The 26,708-nt window shown below is 31.6% G+C and overlaps 1 protein-coding gene across 1 annotated transcript in view; it reads right to left on the bottom strand.

Annotated features, from left to right (window-relative positions):
- LOC109062352 (SAC1 like phosphatidylinositide phosphatase) overlaps window positions 1–15,033 on the bottom strand; it is a 29,601-nt gene extending 14,568 nt beyond the window's left edge. Inside the window, 7 exon segments of the mRNA XM_042773328.1 lie at window positions 1,274–1,423; window positions 3,639–3,766; window positions 4,465–4,525; window positions 4,528–4,544; window positions 6,293–6,390; window positions 13,457–13,527; window positions 14,947–15,033. Coding sequence (XP_042629262.1) covers window positions 1,274–1,423; window positions 3,639–3,766; window positions 4,465–4,525; window positions 4,528–4,544; window positions 6,293–6,390; window positions 13,457–13,527; window positions 14,947–15,033 — 612 coding nt within the window.
- Window positions 15,034–26,708: the final 11,675 nt, after the last annotated feature.

Below are 26,708 nucleotides of genomic sequence, written 5' to 3'. Positions count from 1 at the left end.
GACTTATGCTCTCAACCACTAAAACATGAAAATAACCTTATGCAAAAATGTGTTTTTTATCAGTATTTTTGTCGTTTTCCAGTGAAAATGTCTCAAGTTTTTTAAATCGAGATGCATTTACTTGTGAAGCAAAATGTCATGAAATAAAAAAAGTCTTGTTTTCTGTGAAACTGATCAAAATGAAGTGAGTTTATGATTAAAACGAGATCAAATATCTGCCAGTGGGGTCAGAATAAATACACGACATTCACAGCAAAAACAAGTTTATATATATATTCACTGACAGATATTTGTTCTTGTTTTAAGCATAAACTCACTTTATTTTAAGAACACAAGACTTCACACAAAAGTTTGGGATCAGTAAGAATTTTTGTTTTTTAAAGATCAATCAAGCCTGCATTTATTTGATTAAAAATTCAGGAAAAACTGTAAAATTGTGAAATATTATTACAGTTTAATATAGCTGTTTTCTATGTGAATCTCTGTTAAATTCTAATTTATTTTTGTGATCAAAGTTGAATTTTCAGGTGTCAGCAGATTTTTATTTCTTTCTATTTCTGAAAGAAATTAATACTTTTATTCAACAAGGATGTGTTAAATTGATAAAAATGCACAGTAGAGACTTATAATGTTAGAAAAGATTTCTATTTTAAGTTAATTCTGTCGTTTTTATCTTTTCATTCATTTATTCAGGTTCCAAAACAACATGAAGCAGTGAAAACTTTGATAATAAATCAGCATATTATTATGATTTCTGAAGATCATGTGACACTGAAGACTGGAGTAATGATGCTGAAAATACAGCTGCACATCACAGAAATAAATTACAGTTTAACACATATTCACTCAGAAAACAGCTGTTTTAAATTCTAATAATATTTCACATTTTTTTAAAAAATTCTGTATTTATGCTCAAATAAATGCAACTTTGGTGAGCAGAAGAGACTTCTTTAAAAACATTAAAATTCGGTTAGATGAAGATTTGGGCGTTCAAAATGTAAACATGTCTTTAGATATTTCATACTGGAAAACAAGACACAAATACTAAGGATTCATACTCGCTTTCTCCAGCGCATGCAACATTTAATGCCACGCCTTTATGAATTTAAGACTTCTTTAAAAACATTAAAATTCATAGTTTCTGCTTTGATTTAAGACCCACAGAAAGCAGTTTTACTTTAGATTGAACAAACTTAATCACATGAGCTCTTCACCCGATGAGTGTTACAGGGTTATGTTTTATGACAGATTTGTGAAAGCGTCTCTCTCTCACGCGCTCCAGCAGGGTCATCTCGTGAAACTCGTGGCTGGTGTGAGCCAGCCGCTGTAACGTGTGCGTCAGATCGTAGTCCGTGGCGAAGTAGAAACCGTCTGCATTCAGGACGCTGTTGATCATGGACAGGAAGGCTTTGTTGTCTTGCATCTGAAAGATCCACACAGACTTTAGTAGAGTCAATAACAATGCTTTTTAAAACTCGACTGAATGCACTTTTTTAGCAGAGTTTTTAATGCTACTTTCAATTATTCTGACAAAAAGCAATGCATTTTTTTTTCTTCTTTCCGAAGCAATTAATTACTGTAATCTACTGTAACATGAAGTAAGGGATTACTCTTAATTCTTCTGTATTTTAATTATAGTCACTTCTGATGCAGTTGCATTAAATCCTGTATATAGAACAAATAAAACAATGGATTTAACATCAAAATTGAACGTCTAATGTTAAAATATATGTTTTTTTATGTAATCTTCTCCCTTTAAATACTTTGGACAGTTCAAGAATGATTTATGCAATTTTATATTATTAATTTGAAAGAATTAAAAGCAGTTTCATGTCTCGTATTGTTTAACTGATAAGAGATTTAGAAAGTGATTAGTAATGCAATACGTTTTTAAGAGAGTAATAATTAGTCATAAACGGTAATCTAATTACGCATCTGAAGATGTAATTAGTAGTTTTATTAATTAGCATTTAATTTCTTTTTTAGAGTAACCCTAACTTAAGCAACAAAATATTAATATTAATACTTGGAAACAATGATACAATATTTCTCTAGTGAATTTTGGTTGATTTATTTAACAAACTAAAACCATAAAAGGGTAAATCTCAAGAAATCTGTCAAAAAAAAAATTAATTAAATCACCCTAAAATCATAAAAAAAAAATGTAATTATATATTTAATTATAAATATAATTTATTTTTCTATAAGAAAAAGAAGCATGTTTAAGAAACGTAATTTCCATTTTATTTATATAATTTACTGTTTATTCATTTTTTATTATTATACTGAATATTGAACGTCTGTATTATTTTAAATGTATAATACTGGATATTTTATTGTTTGAATGTTTGTTGTATTTATGTTCTTATAATATTAATAGGAAAATATATATTTTTTAATATTATAACATTATAGTATAATGTACTAATTGTTTGTTGCACTACACTATATATTAATTATTAATAATAATTTTATTAAAAATATTATTATTATAAAACATTATAATTAATAACATTAAATTATAAATTTTTTTAACTGGGGGTACAATATAAATTAAACTATAAATTAAATAATAATTTATAATAATAGAAATAACATTATTTAACTTTTTAAAACAATTTTAAAAAAGCTTATTATATTATACTTAATATTTATTGGTTAATGTTAGATATTTAACTGTGTATTATTATTATTTTAAATGTATCATACTGGATATTTTTTGTTTAAATGTAAGACATTCATGTTTATTTGTATTATATTATTGGAAAATATATCATTTTTATTATATTATAATATTTTATTATACTTTACTATAATTAATAATCATTCTGAAAAATTATCATAAATATATCATAATATATTAAATAAAAAAAACTTTTTATACTGAATATTGAAAGTCTGTATTATTTAAAAATGTATAATACTGTATATTTATTGTTTGAATGTTAGATATTATTTATCCTCTTATTATAATATAGGATAATATATATATATATATATATATATATATATATATATATAGATTGATAGAAAAATATATAATTATTTTTATTAAATATAATATAATATTAGTTTTATTATATTATACTTTAATATTATAATATTTTATTATATTTATAATTAAAAATAAATGTAAATAATTATTGTTATAAAATAGTATTATTAATAATAATATCATATATTAAAATGTGAAAAAAAAAATTATACTGAATATTGAACGTCAGTATTATTTTAAATGTATAATACTGGATATTTATTGTTTGAATGATAGATATTGGTATTTATGCTCTTATAATATTATAAGAAAATATAATACTTATATTTTTTAATATATATAACATAAAATATATAATTTTTATTATATTATAATACTATAATATTGCACTACACTATAATTATTATTATTATAATAATAATAATAATAAAAAACAACAGCAACAACTTAAAATGATTATTATTATAAAACATTATAATTAATAATAATAATAAATTTAATTATGGGTAAAATGTGAGCTTCTGTGAACTGTTCTTGAGATCTGGCAATAAAAATATCTCTGTTCACCGTAGTGTTTAAACAAAGAGAAGCTCAAGCGTCCCATGAACCCGGAGCACAAACATCAACACGCTGCAGAACCCACCTGAGCATCAGTCAGATGAAGAACTGTCTTCTTGTAGGAAATGATGTCAAAGTCAGTGGCTTTCCAGACGGCGTGACCGAGCAGATCGCCCACCTTCCTCTTCTTCGTGATGACGATGAGATACATGCCTGAAAAAACAAGATGCATTAAAGCAGAGTTCAGTTGAATTAAAGGGGTACTCCACCCCAAAATGAAAATTTTGTCATTAGAGATACATGCCTGAAAAAACATGTCCTCAGAACACAATTTAAGATATTTTGGATGAAAACCGGGAGGCTTGGTGACTGTCCCATAGACTGCCAAATACATACACAGTGTCAAGGTACAGAAAAGTATGAAAGTTGTCGTCAGAATACTCCATCTGCCATCAGACGTGGCAATCTGGGTTATATGAAGCGACGGGAACACTTTTTTGTAAGCGAAGAAAAACAAAAATAACAACTTTATTCAATAATTCCTTTGTCGTGGTCTCATCTGTGTCCCTCCATAATCACGTAGGCTGCGGTATGCTCTTCTGTATCATCCGCGCCACAAGGATGCTCTTGTTTTCTGATTGTCAGATGGAGCGTATTGGAAACTGATGACGACTTTCATGCCTTTTCGGGACAATTGACCACTGTTATTTATTTGGCAGTCTATGCGGGACAGTCACAGGCCTCACGGTTTTCATCCAAAATATCTTAAATTGTGTTCTGAAGACGAACAAAGCTTTTACGGGTTTGGAACGTCATGGGGGTAAGTGATTAATGACAAAATGTAAATTTTGGGATTGAGTAACCCTTTAAGTTTGAGTTGATCAGTTCATTAATCCTGAGAGAGATCGAACCTGCCACCAGCCGAATCGTTCCCATGATGCCACAGAGGCGGTACCGCGTCACCCGCTGACGAGAGGACAATCCTTCCTTCCTCACCTCGAATACAAAAAGCAAGAACTACACTTTAACACCTGCGTTATAGTGCCTTAGGAACATCTTAGTTACTAGATAATAGTATTTTATATGCAATAATAATATTAACAATATTATTATTGTAAATGTAAATGTATTATACTGGATATGTATTGTTGAAATGCTAGGCCTTAATATTTATTCTTATTATATTATAGAAAAATCTATCATTTTTATTATATTACACAACACTATAAATGTAATAATAATTTATAATAATAATATAATTTATTTTTATTATTATAAAATATTACATTTTCAAAAATGTATTAAATTATATACTAAATATTTATTGATTCTTCTTAGATATTTAACTTTCTGTTATTATTTTAAATGTATTACACTGGATATTTAGACACTGATGCGTATTATATGATAGAAAATGTTTTTTTTAATATTATATTCCACTATAAATTATACAATAATTTACATTATTGTTATTAATAATAATAATTAACATTAAATATAAAAAATGTTATACTGGATATTTATTGTTGAAATGCTAGACATTAATATTTATTATTTTTATATTATAGGAAAATATAATATGATATTTATTGTTGAAATGCTAGACATTAATATTTATTCTTATTATATTATAGGAAAATATAATATTTTATTATGATATTATTATTATTATTATTATTATTATTATAATTTATAATAATATTATAATTTATTATTATTGTATTATATTATACTAAATATTTATTGATTCTTGTTAGATATTTAACTATTAATATTTTAAATGTATTATACTGGATATTTAGATATTATATGTATATTTAGACACTGATGCTTATTATTATATTACAGGAAAATATAATCATTTTTATTATATTATATTATAATTTAAATTATTAATTATTTTAATTAATATTTAGTTTTTGATGATTATTATACTGGATATTTATTGTTGAAAATTTTAGACACTGATTTTTTAATTTACATCATTAATAATAATAATCAACATTACATTTTAAAAAATATTATACTGCCACTATAAATTAAATCACTCATTATAATATAATAAATAATATAATCGACATATTCTAAACCACCAGTTTTTTCAAAAGTTTATTATATCACTCTTAATATTTATTGGTTAATGTTAGATATTTAACAGTGTATTATTATTATTATTTTAAATGTATTAAACTAGATATTTTTTGTTTAAATGTTACACAATGATATTTATTTGCATCATATCATTGGAAAACATAATATAATTTTTATTCTACACTATCACACTATAATATTCTATTAAGCGATACTATAATTAAGCTAGTTTTTTTTTTTTTTTTATTTTTCATACACTATAATATTATAATATTTTATTAAGCTATACTATAATTAATAATAATTTTTAATGATTATTAAATAATTCAGTATTATTTTAAATGCATAATCCTTGATATTTATTGTTAGAATGATGGATAATGGTATTTATGCTCTTATTATATTATAGAAAAATATATAATTATTTTTTATTTTTATTTTTAAATAATTATCTTTTATATTTTATTTTAGATTTAATTTTATTAATAACAACTTATAATGATCATTATTATTTTTATGATGATAGTAAAATATTAATAACAACTTATAATGATCTTTAGGTGATGCTTCCTCACCATAGATGTAGTTGTATTTTACTTCTAATGATTTCCAATCACCTGCTTTATCTGCCGTCTGTGTAGTGTTTACCTGCGAGGCTCATTTCTGTGGAGACGCGGTCGATGGCGAGGACGTCTCCGGCTCCGTCGTCACAGGCCTCCATGAAGAACTTCTCAGGCGTCGTGTGTCTGTCGTTACATTCAACAACACAGAAACATTCCCTCGTCACGTCTGTATGTCTCAGGCGTCGTGTGTCTGTCGTTACATTCAACAACACAGAAACATTCCCTCGTCTCGTTTGTCATGTTTTTATTAAGATGTGAATACGTGTTATTGTGTATTGTGTATTATTTATCATCATCTACCTCAACATGCATACGTATTACTCTATTTGTGTATTTCCCTCGTCACGTCCTCAAAAGGGAACGGTTAAAAGTTCTTGAACTTCCCTCACAGTTTTATATTGATTTTGATTAGACTCCTTTATTTTTTTTTTTTATTTTTTTTTTTTAATAATAATTATTTTTTTTTATATTTTTATTATTATAATATTATGTTTTTTTTTAACTTCAGCTGATATTAAGAATTAATGTAATAAAAAACGAATAGATTTAAAAGATGGAAATCAATAGAATGTAATATTTTCATTAAATTAACTTTGATATAATTTTTCATCAAACTCTTCAAAATGGGGCCAAACTTCAATATATAATTAATAAATTCAAATATTTACATTTCATTTTATATTTTTTTATATAGAAATCATCTCTATATAGTTACTTTTTGTATAAATTACTTGCAATCTATATAGATTAACCTCCCTTATGTATTTATTTTATTTTTTATAATTTGCTTTTAATTTTTTTTTTTAAATTTGCTTTTATATATATATATATATATATATATATATATATATATATAGATAATATCTAGTAGATTATTTTTCTGTATGATTTTGGCATTTCTTAGTTTTATTTTTTACTTTTACCTTTTTGTGAATTTTTCTGTATTTTTTAGGTTATAATGATAGGCAAAATTACATCTATTATTTATATTATTATTCATTATTTTATATATATTATTTTCTGTATGATTTTGGCAGTTATTTATTTTTTTATAATTTGATTATTTTATATAAAATGCAAATATGATATCTATTAATTTTCGGTATGCTTTTTGGCATATTTATTATTCCTGATAATCTGCTTTTACATTTTTCTGGTTATTATAGTTATAATGATAGCAAACATTACATCTATATAGTATTATCTTATATTTTCTTGTCATGATTTTGGCATTTATTTTATTTTTAATTTGCTTTTACATTTATCTGTATTATATTAGTTATAAGATAGGAAATATTATCTGATTATTTTCGTAGGAATTTTGGCATTATTGATTTTTTATTATTTGATTTTACATTATATGCATTATTATTATTACATTAAGGTAGCAAATATTACATTTATTATTATATTTATTATTTCTGTATGATTTTTGGCATCGCAAGAGTCAAGAGGGAAGCTGAAGGGAAAAGTCGCCCTGCTGCTGAGCATCAAATATACAACATTTTGTGTTGTAATCTGGTCTCCAAAACACAACAAGCTGGCCCACTTTTAAATAACATTTGAAGAAATAATAATGTCCAAAAACATGCAGTCTAGAGAGACATCTCACTGCAGTGCTGTCCAGAATGCTGTCTAGGTAGGCAGCTCACTAGGTTTTGAGACACAGCCGCGGACTGAACATCGTTCACAGACTCCAGCAGCTCTGCTCGAGTCATCTAATAATCGATCACCCCTCATCGATGAGCATCAGAGGGAACTAAGACTCCAGCGAAGTGGTTTTAGGTGGCCGCCATTTTTTTCCACCAGTTCGCTCCTGACCTTCGTGACGTGTCACTGCGAAAACAAACCGGAAATGACCTCTGTCTGGAGGACCGATAAAAGTCCCGAGCTGTAATAAAAGTCCCATGTAATATGTTCGTCTCTGATTATTTATTTTTTAAAATAAAAAATATATATGTATTATATATAAATATATATTTTATTATTTTTTTAAACTAAAAATTAATGTAATTGTTTATTGTTATTAATAAAAAAAACACATTTAGGACATCTAGAGTTTAAAAATAAAATAACGATAGAGATTATTCTTAGTTATTTTGTGCATCGAGATGTGTAAGATCAGGTTAGCTGCCATTAAAACTTTCTATGTAAAAATGTAATAAGCTGTACCTATTTTGACAAGAAAATAAAGCATGATTTGAAATCTCTTTGCAAGGTGTTGTGTATCGCGTACAATACAATAATAATAATAACTCTTCACAGCAGAACAACCTTTAGAAAAAAAGTCAAGAACACAATTTGAAAAACACAATTCTACGCTTTTATTAAAATATATTGCAAAAGGTTTTCTGTGCTGTCCCGAAAAAAAACATGTCATTAAACAAAACAGAGCAGAATGTAATGCATTGGTGTGCTGATATCTATTCTTTTGATGAAACTGTACCGAGAGCAACGCACAGGAAAGTTGTCAGAACTATTGCTCTGATCGTACTGATATCTGCTGTTTCTTCTCCGTATCTCAAGCAGTTTAACAATGACAGGTAACTTTGGGTGACTTTTCTGACAGATGTGATTATACAGTTGCGGTCAGTCTGGTCCCACTAGAAAGCAGGCTGTTGGGATCACAGAGAGACGGCGAGTCTGAAGGCCCAGAGGAACGGGATCCGTCTAGTCCAGCCAGCTGGCGTGACGTACGAAACCTCCTACCAGCGCCGATAAACACAGCCAGCACTATCAACATTAGTTCACTTCCTTCTGAAGATCCAGCTTCGACGAGCTCGACAACGATCCCAGCCGATGAATTAAGAGTGCTGATCTGTGCAACTCTGTGCTTAAAAACGTAAAATAATGTTTTTTTATTGTTGTTATAAAATGAGAGATGTTTTTTTCTATGATGAGACTCTTATTCCGTTTGTCCCCATGAAGTCCACTTAATATGGAGAAAAATCCAGAGATGTTTTCTTTACCCCTTTAAACTGTCACCCCCCCATTTTTTAAAATAGGCATATAAAGTGCACTATTCACCAAACTTAAATTGTTTGTATTTTATGAACACGTTGGTAATTATCGACCTAAGGTTGGTTTTTAAAGAAGGAAAATTAGCAGATTTTGGCAAAAGTGGAATTAAAAAAAAAAATTAAAGTATCAAAAAGTATAGAATGTTTAAACTGTACTTCTAAATAAAATTCGCTATAATTAATTTTATTTTATTTTTATTTCTATTAGAAATATTTTACATAACAGGTTTTACTCTAAAAAATGGTATAAATAATTAAAGCCTCGTGTATAAATAAGTTAATGTTCCAAATTTGAAGTTGATATGAAAAAAAATTGAGGTTCCTTGTGAGATTTTATTTAGGGGCGCCTATACCACAAACAGCCACTGGGAGCCCTCAAAACTCCTTGAGAATTTTGTTTAATGAATTTTTTCCCTAGATGTCTCTGTCACAAATTTTACTTACTAGTCTCAAAATAACCACAAATATGGGAATATCCTGAGAACTCAGAACCTTTTCCGCAGTGATATGTTTGTTGCCAAGATTATAAAAAGTTTTTTTGATTCTAAAAAAGACTGTAATGCATTTTTGTTAAATATGACACTTGGACGTCCGCCCACTAAGGGGAAGGAGACGCCATAAGATTTTAAATGTACCCATTTCCATGGTAACGCAATATCCAATTTCAAAATGGTTTTCACAGGATGAATCCTCACTAAAATTTTCAAATGATATATAAATTTATGATGATTACTAAAAGATTTTGATAGAGAACACAGACACACAAAAAAGAGCGCCAAGCGTCCCACAGGTGGGACGGTAACAGATTAAGGGGTCTAAAAGACCAGAAAGACAATGAAACATCTCGGATAGATGAAACCATCAGGAAGACTTTTTATTCGGGAAGTGAAAAAACCTTTAAATTACATTAGTGTAACATGAACTAACGATGAAAAATATTTGTAAAAACACATTAGTTCATGATAATTTCAATAATGAAACTAATACAATTGACAAACTTCCATTTTCAGTTTTTTTGATGGTTTTTGTCATTTTATTTGTTCTTTTTACAATGTTTGTGTTTAATTTACAACGTTAAACATGAAAAAAAACTTAATAAATCTTAAGTAAACTTAAATTATTATTAGATTATTAAAATCAAAAGTTAATATTACTTTTTTATGTTTTTAATTTTTATATTTTCTTTTTTATATTTAATTTCAGTTAAAGTTTAGTAGTAGTTGTATTTGGTGGGCTTGTCATTTTTATTACTCATTAAATGTCTTTAGAAATATTTATTAATATTTTGAATTAGTTTTTAGATAGTTTTTTCTTAATAGTAATTCAAATCCCAACCAATTACTTATATTTTCTTAAACATCAAAAGTTGCATTTGTTAATATTATCATTTATTTTTTTATTTTTAAATTTTCCTTTTTTATTTTTGACTTCAGTAAGTCAAGTTTTATTGTTTGCGTTGTTGTTGTTTTTGTCATTTTTTATTAGTTGGTTTTTAAATATCTATGTAGTATTTTGTCATATTTCGTAATGAGTTTCAGTTTTAATCTGTTTTTTTCATTTTAAAGGTTAACATGAAAAATACTTCTGACGCCAATGTATGTAATCTTAATAAAATTTCAATTCAATTCAATTACTATTAGATTATTAAAATCAAAGTTTTCTGTTAATATATATTTTTATTTTTTATATTTTCTTTTTTTATTTTAATGTCAGTTAAAGTTTTAGTCATTTTGTTGTGTGCTTGTAATTTTTATTAGTAGTTTCATGGACTTTATACTATATTTATTAATATTTTGTAATTAGTTTTATTTATATTTTTTTCATTTTAAATTTCATTGGAAGCCATCAATGAAAATACTTTTAAAGCAGTTAGTTAACGCTTATTTAAATTCATTACAACAAAAACTAATATTCACCTCATAACATCAAAAGTTTTTCTGGTGTGGTGTTAGTAGTCACTATAGTCATTATTAGTCATGCTATGCGTTGGTTTATCCGCTGTCTTAAATGCTGTGTGCTCCCGCAGGTCATTTCGAGGGGCATTCCCTGTGAACCTGCCAGACCAGTGTCGGCCTAGTTTATACGTGGGGTGAATGACGTAGTGAGACGTTGGGGACATGAGTTCTTGCATATTGATGTGAGGTGTGGTTGTAACATAAGTAGCGGATGTAGCAATAGGACAGTCGTGTGTTGAGCACGATGTGGGAGTACTCGAGATCGTAATCTGGAGCGCTTTTCATTTTAGCGCTGGGAAGGACATGATGAAATACTTCTGAAGCATTTATTAATCTTAATTAAATTCAAGTTCAAACAAGGAACGATTACTGGTGGTAAAATCAAAAGTTGTCATGTGAATATTATTAGGATATTTGTTGTTATATTTGATTTTTTTTAGTTTTAATGTCAGGAAAGTGTTTGTAATTGTTATTGTGTGCTTGTCAGTGTGATTAGTAGGTTTACATGTCTGGATAATATTTATTAATATTTTTAATTAGTTTTATTATTTTTTTTATTTAAAATGGTCACTGAAGTAAACCATGAGACATATTTTAAAGCAATTTAGGAATCTAATTAAAATTAAATTCCATCAACAACTAATATGTCACTAACAGCAAAAGTTGCAGGTTGTGTAATATTATCCATTAATTTTTTAGGTTTTAAAATTTCCTTTTGTTTGTAATCAGAACTTCAGTAGGTTTAGTTTTTTTGTTGTTGTTTTTTGGTATTTTTATTAGGTGGTTTTTAAATATATATGTAGTAATTTTTTCATATTGGGAATTAGCTTTAATCTGGTGTCATTTAATTGTTAACATGAAAAATACGTTTAAAGCAGTTTATTAATCTTAATTAAATTTAATGGCAACAATTACTATTATGCATATTAAAAATAAAACGTTGGTTCTCTGTTAATATTATATTTTTATTTGTTTTATTTCTTTTTATTTTAACTTTCAGTTAAAGATTTTTCGTAACTTGTATTAGTGTGCTTGTTATGGTTTATTACTCATTAAATGTCTTATTATAATATTTATTAATATTTGAATTAGTGTTTTATATATTTTGTTTAAGTTACGCATTTCACTGAATGTAGTAACATGAGCCTATGTTTAAAGAAAAAACATTATTAAACTTACATTAAATTAAATTCCAACAATAACTATATTTCAATTAACAATCAAAAGTTGCCATTTGTTAATATTATCATTAATTTATATTTTTTACATTTTCTTTTTCATTTGCGACACCTTCAGTAGTTTTAGTTTTTGTTGTTATTTTTGTCATTTTTATTAGTTGTTTTTAAATATCTAGTGGGTAGTTTTTTTCATATTTTGAATTAGCTTTAATCCTGTTTCATTTTAAAGTTAACATGAAAAATACTGTTGTAAAGCATTTATTAATCTTAATTAAATTTAATTGCAAAACAATTACGATATAGAATATTAAAATAAAACGTTGTTTCTGTGGTAATATTATCATTAATTTTTTATTTTATTTTTTATTCTAATTTCAATTAAAGTTTTAGTAATTTTATTTAGTTTGCTTGTAATTTTTTTTTACTTATTAAATGTCTTCTATAATATTTATTAATATTTGAATTGAGTTTTATAATATGTTTTTTTTATATTTACAATTTTACTGAAGTAAACATGAGCCATCAATGAAAAATATTTTAAAGCATTTATTTCTTTTTAATTAATTTTAATTAATTCCAACAATAACGCTTTATTTCATTAACAATAAAAAGATACATTTGTTCATATTTTTTTTTTTTTGTTAAAGTTCTAGTGATTTTTTAGTACTCAACTACCAAATGTATTGCTGTTATTAGTTTATTCATTAACTAACATTAACCTCATTGTAAGAGTGTTACAAACTCAGAAAGATGGGCTACGATTCAGCAAACGGCACAGTTTTGTTTCCGTGACTGGATAACAGCGCTCTCTCTCTATACAGGAGGTAATCGATCCGGCGGCCGCGATCCGGCCCCCTACGGCTTAATCAGACTCAGATAGACCAGAGGAACACCTCCGAGCGCCACTCGGTGGAGAAATATAGTCCATTACGCAGTTCTTCATGTCTCCAGAGTCCTGACAGATCGACGCTCAACATCCATTAGATCACGCAAAACAGCAAACCTTCATCTAAAAACAGGATGCAAAATCTCTCACCGGCTGGCAAGGCTGTCTGGTGTCCCTCGTGTTTCACTCATCGTAGAGCGTGGGATGCTCCAACAGGGTTCCTACAAACAAAACCATCACACGTTTCGTGCTTAAATACTTACACTGTGGCATTTCACAAAATAAAATCTCATTTTTAATTGTAATTACACGTTTATTATTTATTGGTAAAAACAAAAACCATGCAATAAATATACAATAAATAATTAGATGGAAAAAAAAAAAAACAAATCTTAAACACCCAAATTAATTTTTATATTTAAAAATAAATAATATAATTAAATTAATTAATTAATAAAAAATAACATCCTAATCATTCCAAAACCTAAATTTTAAAATTGAAAAATGTAAATAAATAAAATTAAAGAACACCAACAACATCATAATAAGTTACACAACCAACCAGTGTCATTTTAGTAATCCCATGGGAGATACTATTATAGTTTTTATTAATATTTGAAAGACAAATCAGTATATATTTTAAATTTTCTGTTATTTTAAATTTGAGTTAAAACTAATATATATATAATAATAGTATATCGATTATATATATATTATATATATATATATATATATATAGTATATATATATATTATATTTTTTTTGTGTTTTTAGTATCTTTTTTGTATATCTTGAAAACGTCCCTTTAATAAAATTATTATTATATATTGTACTATTCTTTATTGTTTTTATTGTTTTTTTTTTTAATTTCTAGTTTTTCTTTTAGTTTTTTTAGTACCATCACACTTAAACTAAATTAAAATGAGACAATGTTTGCCATTGGCAGCTTAGCTGAAATATATATGATCACATTTTTTTTTTTTCAGTAAAATTTTATTTTATTTTATTTCACCCGTAAGTTAATTGGTTTTTTTAATTATTTGCATTTTAGTTTTCAGTTTTAGTTTACTGTAACACTGCATCCACACCTAAATTTTCAAAAAAAAAAAAAAAAAAAAATACAATTAAACCTAAAATTAATTTTTAATTAATCAATTTTAATAACTTAAATAAACTATAAATTATCTATATATATATATATATAGATAGATATATAGTATAGATCATATATATAGATCTATAGTCATTTGGCAGATAAAAGGTACTTTTATTTTATTACAAGATAATTAAATTGTTTTTTTTAATGATTTTAATTTTAGTTTCAGTTTTAGTACTTTACGTAACACTGGCATCGCAACTAAATCTTTCAAACGAAAAAAATAAGATACAATTAAAATTAACAACATCCTAACTGTCCATATCTAACCAAACTTTTTAAATAAAAGTGAAAAATAAGTTAGCTATTAATTTAAATTAATACTTATAAAAAGAAGACAACCATCTTACAGTTTTTTAAGTTCAACCACACAACATCAGCTGAGTCAACAGAAACAGAAACTTTTCACTCTAAAGCGCGAGATTTTCTGTTCCAACATAATTGCATTGAGATGCAATATGAACAAGTAAAACTGTGTTTTTACCGAATGACCCATGGCTTCTCTCTCCCGGGCTCCGGCTCTGCAGGGGTCCATATATCCCTCAAAACACACTGTGGCTTTGCTTCCCATCTGCGCGTCTGAAAACCACAGACATTAATGAGGCTGTTTTTCCTGAACGGACCTCTGCATAAACAATGCTCTGTGTGTTGCGTGTATTCAGAACGAACTTGGGAGAAGCATATTGTCAAAGTTAAAGTCTGCCAACAGAGCACATCAACCCACCACCATCTCATCTTCTCGTCTGGTCACGGGCCTGGAACTCAGATGATCCAATTTGGTCAACAGTGTTCAGCTGCCTCGAAGCGAATACGCTCCCCAGTACAGCCACACATGAGAAGCCGCAAACATGAGTGCATATTTCAATAATAATAATACTAAAGGCAAATGCAATTTATTTCAAATGCATCATTGCAACTCATAAGAGTTGCGCAGACTTTTCAGACTTATTTGAATTGCATCATTGCAATTATTTTTTTTTTTATATGTGCATTATTGAGTCATCCTCACACTGTGTCCAAATCCGTATTTGAGAACTAAGATTAAGTTATTATTTTTATTTAACACTTATCATGCTGCTAGTGAAATTTGTTTTCTCTTTGCTTTTGCTTTTATGTTGTTGTAATAGGCAGGGTTTGTGTGCTGATGATGAAATAATTAATTAAATATTTCAAACATTAAAAATTTTACTGTTCAAAACTTTTGACTGGTAATAATAATATATAGATATGTATATATATATCTATATATATATATATATATATATATTGCATTTAATGTACACTACATTTCAATGGTTTATAAGTGCTGTTTTTTATGTCCACACGATTTTACGTTTCATTCCGTATTCATTCAAAAAAATCGGCTTGCGTAATCGGTTGTATTAATCGGTTATCCGATCAGTGGAGGCCAACCTATTTATCGGTATCGGTAAAAACACCAATATCGGTCGAGCTCTATTTAGAAGGGACATGACGAGTGAATAACTAAACAGAAATGTAAACTTTTTCATGTTAACTATTTCTGTAAATGCATCTTAACACTTGCCTTCAGGAGCGTGCAGGTGAGTGACAAGTGTAATATACCCGACCATGTTCTTCTCACTCCTTTGGTAACCCGATTTTCACCTTGTGAGGCAAAACAATTTCCTTTTTTTAGTTCGTTAAGTTTTCTCCAGCCCTTCTCTAAAACGTTTCTGGGAGGCACACAAAATTGACAGGGATAGTTTAGCCAAAAATGGACAATCCTGTTCATTCATTTACTCCTCCACTTGTTACCCTCCTTGTATGAGTTTTTCTTTGCTTCTGTTAGAACCACAAAGTAAGATATTGCAGATGAAACGCTGGTCGTAAAGGGACAACGCAAGCCTATAAATACCTGACCTGCTCCTGTCTGTGATCATTAATGATAATCAAACACTAAACAGCTTAATCTATATAGTGAAACTAGCAAAAACTGTGTTTAGAATTGCTATCACACTTATTAATTTACTGTGAATACCCCTGTATCTAGAAACCTAGCCATTCTTTGTGTACTTTATTTCTACTATAGTTATATCTGCTTGTAATGTATGGTCTTATTTTATTACTGACTGTGCAACTTGTAAGCAATAATGTATGACTTTTTAGATTCATATAGGCCTAGTAGTGTTTGCTGTGGTATCAATGGAGGTACTTAAAGTGCGCTTTAGGGTAATAAATGGAAAGCATTAAGTTACATTTGTGGGACAAGTTTTGTCCACTTGTCTAGGTCCAGAAACAACTGACCTAATTTGATAAATATACTAAAAAACATAACAAATGTTTACTTAAAAGAAATATATTTAAAAAAGAAGAAGGAAACCAGCACGTTGCTTAATTAAACATTTCTCATTTGCGTTTAGTTTAACTGGATGTACTACTAAATTTAACTATAAATAAAAACGAAAATAAGAATAAGTAACAACTATAATAGACATATTTTTTTACAAATACATAAATGATTATGGATTGTAAAAAATCTATATATTGTACACCAAAACAATCTAGTCAATGGGTTGTCTGCACTCAGGGTTACTATCAGTAACCTAAAAACTTTTTTTTTTGTTTGTTTTTTACTGTTATATTTTTACTGATTACAAAAGATCAGTATTTGTTATCTTTTATTCCGTTGGTTAGGAAAAAAAATTACTATGGGAGCCAATTGGCCTACCATCAACCATTTGGTCTACAAACATGCTTCAAAATATGCGTGCTTTTGGGTTTCAGCAGAGAGCAGAAGAAACTCATACAAGATTGGAACATACCTTTAACGCGTGATAAAGGTAGATGATCAACAGGCAGAACGCAAAACGCAAACCGGCATACCTGTTGCATGTATGCCACGTATTTTACATAACAAGATAATTGACAAAGTAGCACACTGGGAATGAACAATGCATTCTGTGTGAACGGGCCCTAACTGACCACGGCGTTCTTGGTAAAGAGGGACATGTTTCACCGTAAAAATTGAAATGAACCCCCAGGATTTTACTCACTTCACCCTCAAGGCCAACCTAGGTGTGGATATGATAAAACATAATCCTCGCTCCCTCCCAAGCGTTCTTAAATGGCAGTGCGACTGGGTCTGTTTAGTTTTTCCATGGTTCCAAAAAAGAAGTCAAATAAAAGCGCATCCATCCATTCATTAAAAGTGACTCACATTGCTCCGGGGGGGTGTAGTAAGTAAGAGGACCTGCCTTAAAGCGAATAGCTGTGTGTTTTTTTTGCACGTTTAAAACTCTATCAAAAACAGTAATCTCTAGCTTCCGCTAAAATGTTAGTACGCGTCCTTCATTCCGTGCGAGATTGACCGAAGGCGTAGCTTAAGCTCCGGGGAGAGTATACTATCTCTTGAGAACATGGCGTGTTTTTTTATCCGGAGCAAAGGTAAGCAAAGTTTCCGCTAACTTGAGACCCAGGAAAACCAGTCTCAACTCTCTAGGCCTTATATCGCATACGCCTCACATTTTTGTTCTTGAGAAGATACGCGTTTTGTACTTCTATTCGTGACGGGTGTATGTATGTTCCACTCTCTTCATTTCTCACCATGCCTTAACCGCTTCAGCTTACGTCATACACCGGAAGGATGCGCGTATGACAGTTAGCGCAATCTAGAGATTACGTTTTTATAAAGGGTTAAATAAGGAGTGTTTTTCTACAAAAATGCATTACTTCAACAACAGAGCGCTTTATTCACCCCCAGATCAGTCTGTGTGGGACACTTTTTATGCCTGGAATGTACGCACTTTCTTGAGTCTTCTTGTGGACTAGTGAAAAATAACACCCAATCACGGCCATTATAAAGCCTGGAAGGAGCCAGAACTTTTTTTATATAAAACTTCGACGGATATTCGGCTGAAGATAGAAAGGTCATATTACACCTAGGAATGGCCTGAGGCCGGAGTAAATCATGGGCTAATGTTCATTGTTGGGTGGAACAGTCTTTCTAGCGTGTTTACATTACAAAACAATGGAAGAGTAGCAGCACGGGAAGTAAAAATCTCAATTCTGTGTGAAAAACGACACATAATGATGACATCATTTTAATTTTTGACATGGACTAGGCTTCCTTTTAAACTCGGATGGTCAACCCTTTAGAACAGTGCGCAGGGTCTTGTGGCAGCCCTGAGCGTCTGTTCTTCATCGGCGTTGGGAAAGCAGTGATACTCAGCCTCCCTCCACGGGATAAGCGACTAGCCACAGGAAACAAACCGCTGTTAAAAAAACTTAAAAGGATGAGCATTTTTCCAGCAGTCGGGCAGGCGTAGACCCCTACGGTCGTAGAGCACGTGTCCATAGAGCTGAAAAACCGAGAGCCTCCGCGTGAGCTTCAAAGCGCCTCGCTTATTCGGAAAAACCTCCTGGATAACCTCATAACTGTCCCGGAGGACGGGGAACAGAGCGGACACGTCCACCGGGACATCCGCGTCCCCGTAAGAGTGTTCCGCGGCTGATCCTTGTGCTTGTTAGGGTTCTGGTTTGCCGCTAGGTTTGGGAGGTTCGTCGTTTTCCACGAATATCCGTTTCCAACGGATTGGTCCTGGTAAACGTCTATGGATCCGTACGAGGATGGCGCCGTTTGTTGGGATCAAAACTGCTGGATGGTTGTTAACGGTGCTGCAGCTGCTGGTAGACATCGACGAAGATACAGATGGTGAGGGAGCGTGGACACCCTAGCACGATTGCCTTTTCCCTATGTATGCTGCGCTTATTTTGGCGTGTGCCCGAGGGTGTTTGCATCGGGCAAAACCTAGCGGGACGCCATGCGACCAAGTTTCCCGAACAAAAACACTATATACTGACTGTTCCCAGACCTCTTCCCCACCTAGCTTGGCGATCCTCCCAAGGGAATGATCTGATCCGGATGGGTTACGCGAACGGGCGGTCGTTACGGCCTTGCAGTGGCAACGCCATTAGTAAGAACCCCAGGGGGGTGCCAACGTCTTGGAGATTATGAACAGGATGAACGAAGATGACGATAAGCCGAAAGACGCACCTGATATTGCTGTGTGTTGAGTCGCACTCCCATTTTTCGCGCGCAACATGTGCTCCATACCTGTGGAGATGCAGACGGCGAGGAGATGTGTCCAGGGAACCAGAAAACATAGGGGAAGATCAGACCCCATCATACGGCATGGAGACCTTCACAGGAAGAACTTGGGGAAATGGAGAGCGTCCTTGTATAAAGACAGGATATCATAGCGCCAACGTGCCGCCCAAGATAAACTTCTCATCTCAGATCCCGAGCACACACACCGCCTGGAGAATCTGGAGCCAAAATGCAGATAATACGGTGAAAACTTGCAATGTTAGTGAAAGTGAACAGGCTTATCATTGTACGTAGGGATTTGTAACCGATGTATTCAAAACTGTTGGTGACACTTCCAAATCGGGTGAGAACGCTTAACAAATCGTAATTCCATGAAGGGGTATTTTTTATGGAATGTATTTCGGAGGGGAATAGACTGATCGTTGGAAAAGTTTATAATGTTTATTTTTCTTTTCATCTTGTGTCTTCTGTTATAATGCAAATTAAAGTTCATAAGAGTTCAGCAGCGGCTGGACTGCAGGAGATGCAAAGTGTTTACAGCGACCATGCAGCAAGAAAGGGTGGAGTGGGCAGAGCGGGAAGACGGCGTTATAGGTTCTCCTGCCAGGCAGCGTGCTCGTAAAACACGTAGAGCCACGTGGGAGACGTCTTACTACATGTGGAGTGGCTGGAACAGTTTATAGATCTAAGTTAGCAGCGTGTAACCAGTGTTGTGGTGTTCACTTAGGGGGAATGCGGGGGTTGGCACATACAATCGGAAACTAAAGGAACCGCTGATGGTACGGGCCACCTGCTGAAGGGTGCTTAATGTGCGTTGTTTAAAGGGCAGTAACCAAGGAAACCGCTTTAACGTCCACCAATGACTCAAAAAGCAAAAAGGCTTGATTCTGCGGGAGCGGGAAGGCTGCTCTAGTAGTGGCTGGCCAATGTGTTTACGCTGCTGTATACCAAGGAAATCTGCTTTTAAGCTCTCCACCCGCGTTCGCGTGCCTTGTGTTCATCATTGCTTTGTTTACCGTGCGGGGTAAACTCAAGGAAAACGCTTTTTAAGTGTGCTCGTTACACCTGCCTAGCAGTGGTCAATAAGTGCTGATTGTATGAAGAGTACGGCATGGTTAACCATGGACTACCGCGCTTAGGAGCTCGCCACCGTGTCTGCAAGTGTTCCTGAAGGTGCGTGCTGTGTTTAAGGCGGGCTTTGGTCGACGCACCAGAGTCAACACTGTAAGCTCCACATGCCTGGCCGGGAGAGTGTATCCTGTAGTCTAGTGCAGGGCGTCTCGTTCTTTCAGTTTATAGTGTCATGCAAGACATTGACGTGGGGAACGGGCTTCTATACTCCATGGGGCGTCGCCTCATTCTGTTTATGCTGTGCAAAGGGGGCTACTATTTCCACTATGACAATCTAACTTAGATTAGAGAAAACCTGCATACTGGGACTTTGTCGCGAGGGGGGTGTGCGTATCATCGGTAAAAAATCTTGTGTTGGACATCGCAAGTAGTGAAAGTGGCGTGTGTGCCCTGTCTAAGTGCTAAAGTGGAACGACCACCACCGACAAAGCCTTATTTTTATTAATATGGGATGTTCATAGACAGTTGATTTTATTTGGTAGTGATCTTTAGTTGCATTAAGTTTTGATTTCTGTTTATTTGATTTCTGGAAAGATCATGGAGACACTGAAGACTGGAGTAGAAATGATGCTGAAAATACCAGCTGCACATCACAGAAATACTTTATTATTTTAACAATTATATCAATAATGATAACACCATTAATTTTAAATGATTGCTATAATAGTTTCACAAATCGTTACAGTTTTTTTCTGTATTTTTTGAATCTAATAAATACAGCCTTGATGAAGTAGAAGAGACAAAGTCTCACTGATTCCAAACTTTTGAACTGGCGATGTTCAGTATATTTGAAAATAATTGTTTGTTTTGGGTCAGCTGGAAGCCTTGGTGGAAATGTAAAACCAAAAACATCAAGCCTCCTCCTGCCCAAACTATCTCTTCTAATATAATCCAAGTCCTGTGGGTTGAAACTCACTCAACACGCAGCAACTGTGACGAAAACACGCCCTGCCCACATCTACACCCCGCACGCGATGAAATGCATGATTATGTTATCTAAGAGATGGAAGCTGGGGGGGGGCTGTGTCATTTCCTCTGATGCACACGCACGCAACACACACACACACACACACACCACACACACAGCATAGCGAGAGATTAGGGAAGCTTACATCTGCTCTTAAACAGCATGCAGGATTTAATATGTTGATTTAACACTGACACGACCCAATGCAATAATCCGATCAATCAGTTGCACGTCACTGCAGATCACTGCCACAACAGCGTGCATGACTTCATCCTGCCCCTGCCCAAATTATCATATTATAATTATCTCTCTCTCTCTTCTCCTCATCTCTCTATCATATATACAAATCAGTCATTCTCGCAATCTAAAAACCGTATCCCGTCAGCAGGTCGGCTGACCGCAGCGGCCGTCGCGCTCGTGAATTCACCTGTCTGTTCCTTCTGTCTTTCACTCACCTGACTCGGTTTTCCGGCGCGAACGGTCTTTGTCGTAACCGCGGGCTGATGTTGTGGCTCAGACGGTCCGTTCCTTGTGGTCGGACAGCTTTCTGAGTCCTCTGCTATGCCGCTCGCGTCCGCACATTAGCGATGTTCCGATTCTTGAAACTAATCGTTCTTTTGGTGCGGTTCCCAGGAATAACCGAATGAGGCCGGTTTCTAACCAACTGACGAAGTTTGCCGGGATTGCCGATGACCCTGACGAGGAGTTGCCCTTGACCGAGCCTGATGCATAAGGTTCCTTTATAACAAACAAAACAATAGGCTACTGGAGATATTTGCTTATGGTTCATTTTATTAAAAAGCCCTGGATTTTTATTCAAACATGGAAAAACCTTAATTTTAGCACGGTTTCTTGTGTCATGCGAATACTCTTCTTAAGTTGTGTTAAAGCTAAATCCAAGGAGTTTATAAAACAGGTTTATGTCTGTCTTTCTACTTCATTGAATGTTTCAAGGATACACCGCTTGCACGGTGAGTTTTTTAGACAGAAATGCGTAGTGGGCAGCTTATCACAGCTTCGATGACGTCGAGAACCGATGACCTCGGCGTTTTGAACCGGTTTGCGACGGTGGGCCGAACTGTTCTGAAAGAAACCGATTACGCGGAAATGAATCGGACTTTGCGCGGCTTCTTTCTGCAAAGCCATTCGCTTTCCTGGATGTTTGGGGCCCCGGAAGACCCCCTGTGCTCTCCTCATGAAGTCCCAATAAAACGAACTGCTGTTTGAGGAATCCCGTTGAGCATCATTACAATATCTCTGAACTTTGGTCCAGACTGCTCTTGGAGTGCTCTTTTTTTGTCCAAAGCTACATCATATAGGATTAATAAATGTTCATATACAATATATTTATGCAAATATTCAGTGCGTCCGTACTGATATTTCCAAAGGAAATGCAGTGCATATTTAGATCATTATTATTATAAAATATGTGAGCAAATTGTTGGTTTTACTGCATTCAGTCTAAACATATATTGACATCTCCGAGCTTCCAGTTGACATGTTCTCAATATTATTTACACTTTTGGTGAAGGAATTCATGAAGGGAAGTTAATAAAATGTTAAAGTTTGTGAATTTTAGCTTTATTTAAAAAAGGTGCCCATTGTAGCTGATGGACCAGAAACTAAATGGTCTTGAAAACTAATTGAATATATAAAAGTATTTTTTAATTGATTGATTGATTTCATTTGGCTAGCATCTAAAAAAAAATACTGAAAATCTGAAAAGAATAAATCAAGCTGATAACATCTTATTGTTATTATTAGTATTATTGTATTATGAGTATTTAATGGATTTATTTGGACTAGCACCTCCCAAAAATTATAAAAATCTTGAATATGTACTTCCGGCTGCCAAAATATTCTTTATTTATTTCTTAATATATGTATGTATGTTATGGTATTTATTTAGTTTGTTTATTGTAATTCATTAATCTTTTTTATTTTATTTTATTTGGACAGCCGCTACCCAAAAATATTGAAAATGTTTAACGATATTAAGGCCGGCTGCCAAATTATTATTATTATTATTATTTATTATTTACTATTTAACGTTACATTTGTTTGACTTTTAAGCAACTACACAAAAATATTGAACATCTTGGAGATCTACTTTGGCGCTGCCAACCATATTAAGTAGTATTAATCTTCTACTTTTTTTTTTATTATAATTGCATTTTTTTATTTATTTTTCATTTTTGTATTTCATTGGACTAGCAGCTACCCAAAAATATTGAAAACCGTTTATGTTATTTTTATGTAGTATTTTATTTTATGTACCATTGTATTATTTATTTGCAAAGAAATCCAACATGCGGTTGACACAGGCTTCACCGTCCTTCTTGACAGCTGAGTAGGAAACGTCGCGAAAGCGCTCACAAGTGTGATGGGCACGACAGCACAGCCGTCATCTCACAGCGAGATACTCTGACCGCCGCATGCTCAGGGGCACGGCTTTCGATGTTATCAACGAACCGCTTGCAATGAATGCCAGAAACAATCTCCAACAGACAGTGATTCTTTAATAGAAAAAAGTCTTTATTTCCCGTGCTTAAAAGTACAATAAATGCTAAAAATGCAGAACGGATAACAAACGAGTGGCAGATATCATGTAAGCGGCTATTAATTATAGTAACAGCACTGGTCAGAAAAACGAGCACTAAAGCTTCGCATATCACGCTATATATTACAGGACGGTTTAATCACAGTCATCTCTGCATATGAAAGTGTCGGAGAACTAAAGCCTTGTTAGCACAGACGGAATCTCACCAACGTCATCTAATGGCGTGGGTGCACGGTGGACGTGGGGTCGGTTACACGTGAACCATCCTTTGGCGTTTCGTATCCAAGAGTTTCGTTCCCAACATGTCTGTCCGAAATATGATCCACGTGATAGGTGGCACAGATGACATGGGTTATCACTCGGTGGCTGAAAAGACGTTGGCTCCTCGAGTCACTCAGTACCAGGAGTGATCTGTGTGGGTGTCGCGCGCTGCGCAGAGATGTGTCATGTCTGCCGCTGTCCACGTCCAGGAACTGCAACACAATCAGAACGCTCTTTCAATGATTATTCTGATGCAAGAGACCGGAGCCCGCAATAGCACTTAGTTACAGCAAACTTTTTTGGCATGAAGTACCTTGCCTGCCTCGAATATTGTTCATAGCTATTTAATAAACGTGTGCATTTCCGTATATCCAGATATACACGTGTTTAACAAAAAACACTTGTGCTGACCAAACGCTATATAGAGTGTTTTGTATTAGTAATAATACATTATTATTGAAAATTATAATTTATCACATTCTGTTTTATGATTTCTTTTTTATAATAAACCATATAGATATGATATACTTCTTATTACATAATGTATTTGCTTTCTTTACCATAAAGTAACTTTCATTTGCATCTTTTATGTTTAGTTTTAATTATTTAAACCTTTGGATTTCAATAATAATATAACTAATACTGTAAGTAAGAATTATTTATTTATCTTGCATTATATTTAATACATTTTTACATTTAGATTCGTTTTTTTGTTGTAAAATACTACTAATAACATTCCTTTATTTATTGATTTTAAATCCTAATGTAACTTTCAGTAACGTTGTTTTTTTATTTAATTTATTTTAAATGGATCTATTTCCAATAATAATATAAGTATAAATTATGTATTATCTTGCATTATAACAATATTTTTAGTCAAAGTTTTATTTTTATTATTTTTTGTTATGTTTTATTTTCTAATACCATTTAATTTACTCATTTTATCATTATAATTAGCAACGTAGTAATGTTTTATTTTTTGCTGTTAAGTAATTATGTTAATATACATCTTTATTGAAAATTATAATTTATCACATTTTCATTTTTTTATGATTTATTTTAATCAAAATCATTTATATAGTATTTTAACATAATTATATTCTTATATTTTACCAATCCATGTTGTTTATTTATTTACCCTCAGAATGTAACATTGCAGTGCTTATTTTAATTTATTTTACAATTTGTTAAAAATTATTGGATTTTCAATAATAATATAACTAAAAATTAAAATATACTTTATTTATTTACTTGCATTATATTGAAAACATTTTTAGCATTCATATTCAGTAATGTTTTTGTTGCAAATAATATGATAATTAACAATCATTGATTTATTTATTTTACCATCTAATGTACATTTCAGTAATGTTTATTTTATTTTAATTTTTTAATGGATGATTGTCAATAATAATTAAAATCATAAATTATGTATTTATCTTGCATAAATTTATCCATTTTTAGTAAAATTTCTATTTTGGATTATTTTGTGTTAATTTTTATTTTTAATAATAAACCATTTATTTATTCACTTTACATTATAATTTAGAATCGTGTAGTACTGTTTTTATTTGGCTTTGTTTAGTAATTTTTAATACCTCTATATATATTATATATTATATAAATTTTCTTTTGTTTGTTAAATTATTTCTTTTAATAATACATTATTTTACATTATAATTTAATACACTTTTACTATTTTTTATTATTTATATATTGTTTTTATTTTACATTTCAATTCAATACATTTTATTGAGGTGTTTTTGGCTTGTAATTGCTTTTTATTTACAGAGTTATTTATTTTAATTTGACATCGTGTAGTAGTTTAATTAATTTTTGGCATAATCAAGCACAGAAGTGTTTTTAGAGGGCGATGACTTCACATGGGTGAAGATCAAGCTCACAGGCTATAAAAGATGAGGTCAGGATGCTTTGTGCAGGAAGATGCACAGGATCCCGAAGAACCTTTATGGCTTGATGAAGCAGCAAGGCGAACATACTGCGTAACAGGAAGTGAAGTCATATTTGGTCTGTGATTGAGGAAAGTTTATTAAATCTCATGTAGATGAGGGGCCGAGAATCATATCTCTTGTGCTTCTGATTCTTTTATTACGTTAGTCCATAACTAGAATTTAAGCACTGAACAATACAATAAAAATACTTCAGGAGTATTTTAGCACATCGTCCCTTCACATCAGTGCAGGAGAGCAGGGTTATTATTGTTAACTAAAACTAAACAATTAAAAAACCTACTTAAGC

This window comes from Cyprinus carpio, chromosome A16, assembly GCF_018340385.1.
Source record: "Cyprinus carpio isolate SPL01 chromosome A16, ASM1834038v1, whole genome shotgun sequence".
NCBI classification, from domain to species: Eukaryota; Metazoa; Chordata; class Actinopteri; order Cypriniformes; family Cyprinidae; genus Cyprinus; species Cyprinus carpio.
The sequence above is the reverse complement of the archived record's forward strand: the minus strand, read 5'-3'. Positions and strand labels throughout refer to the sequence as shown.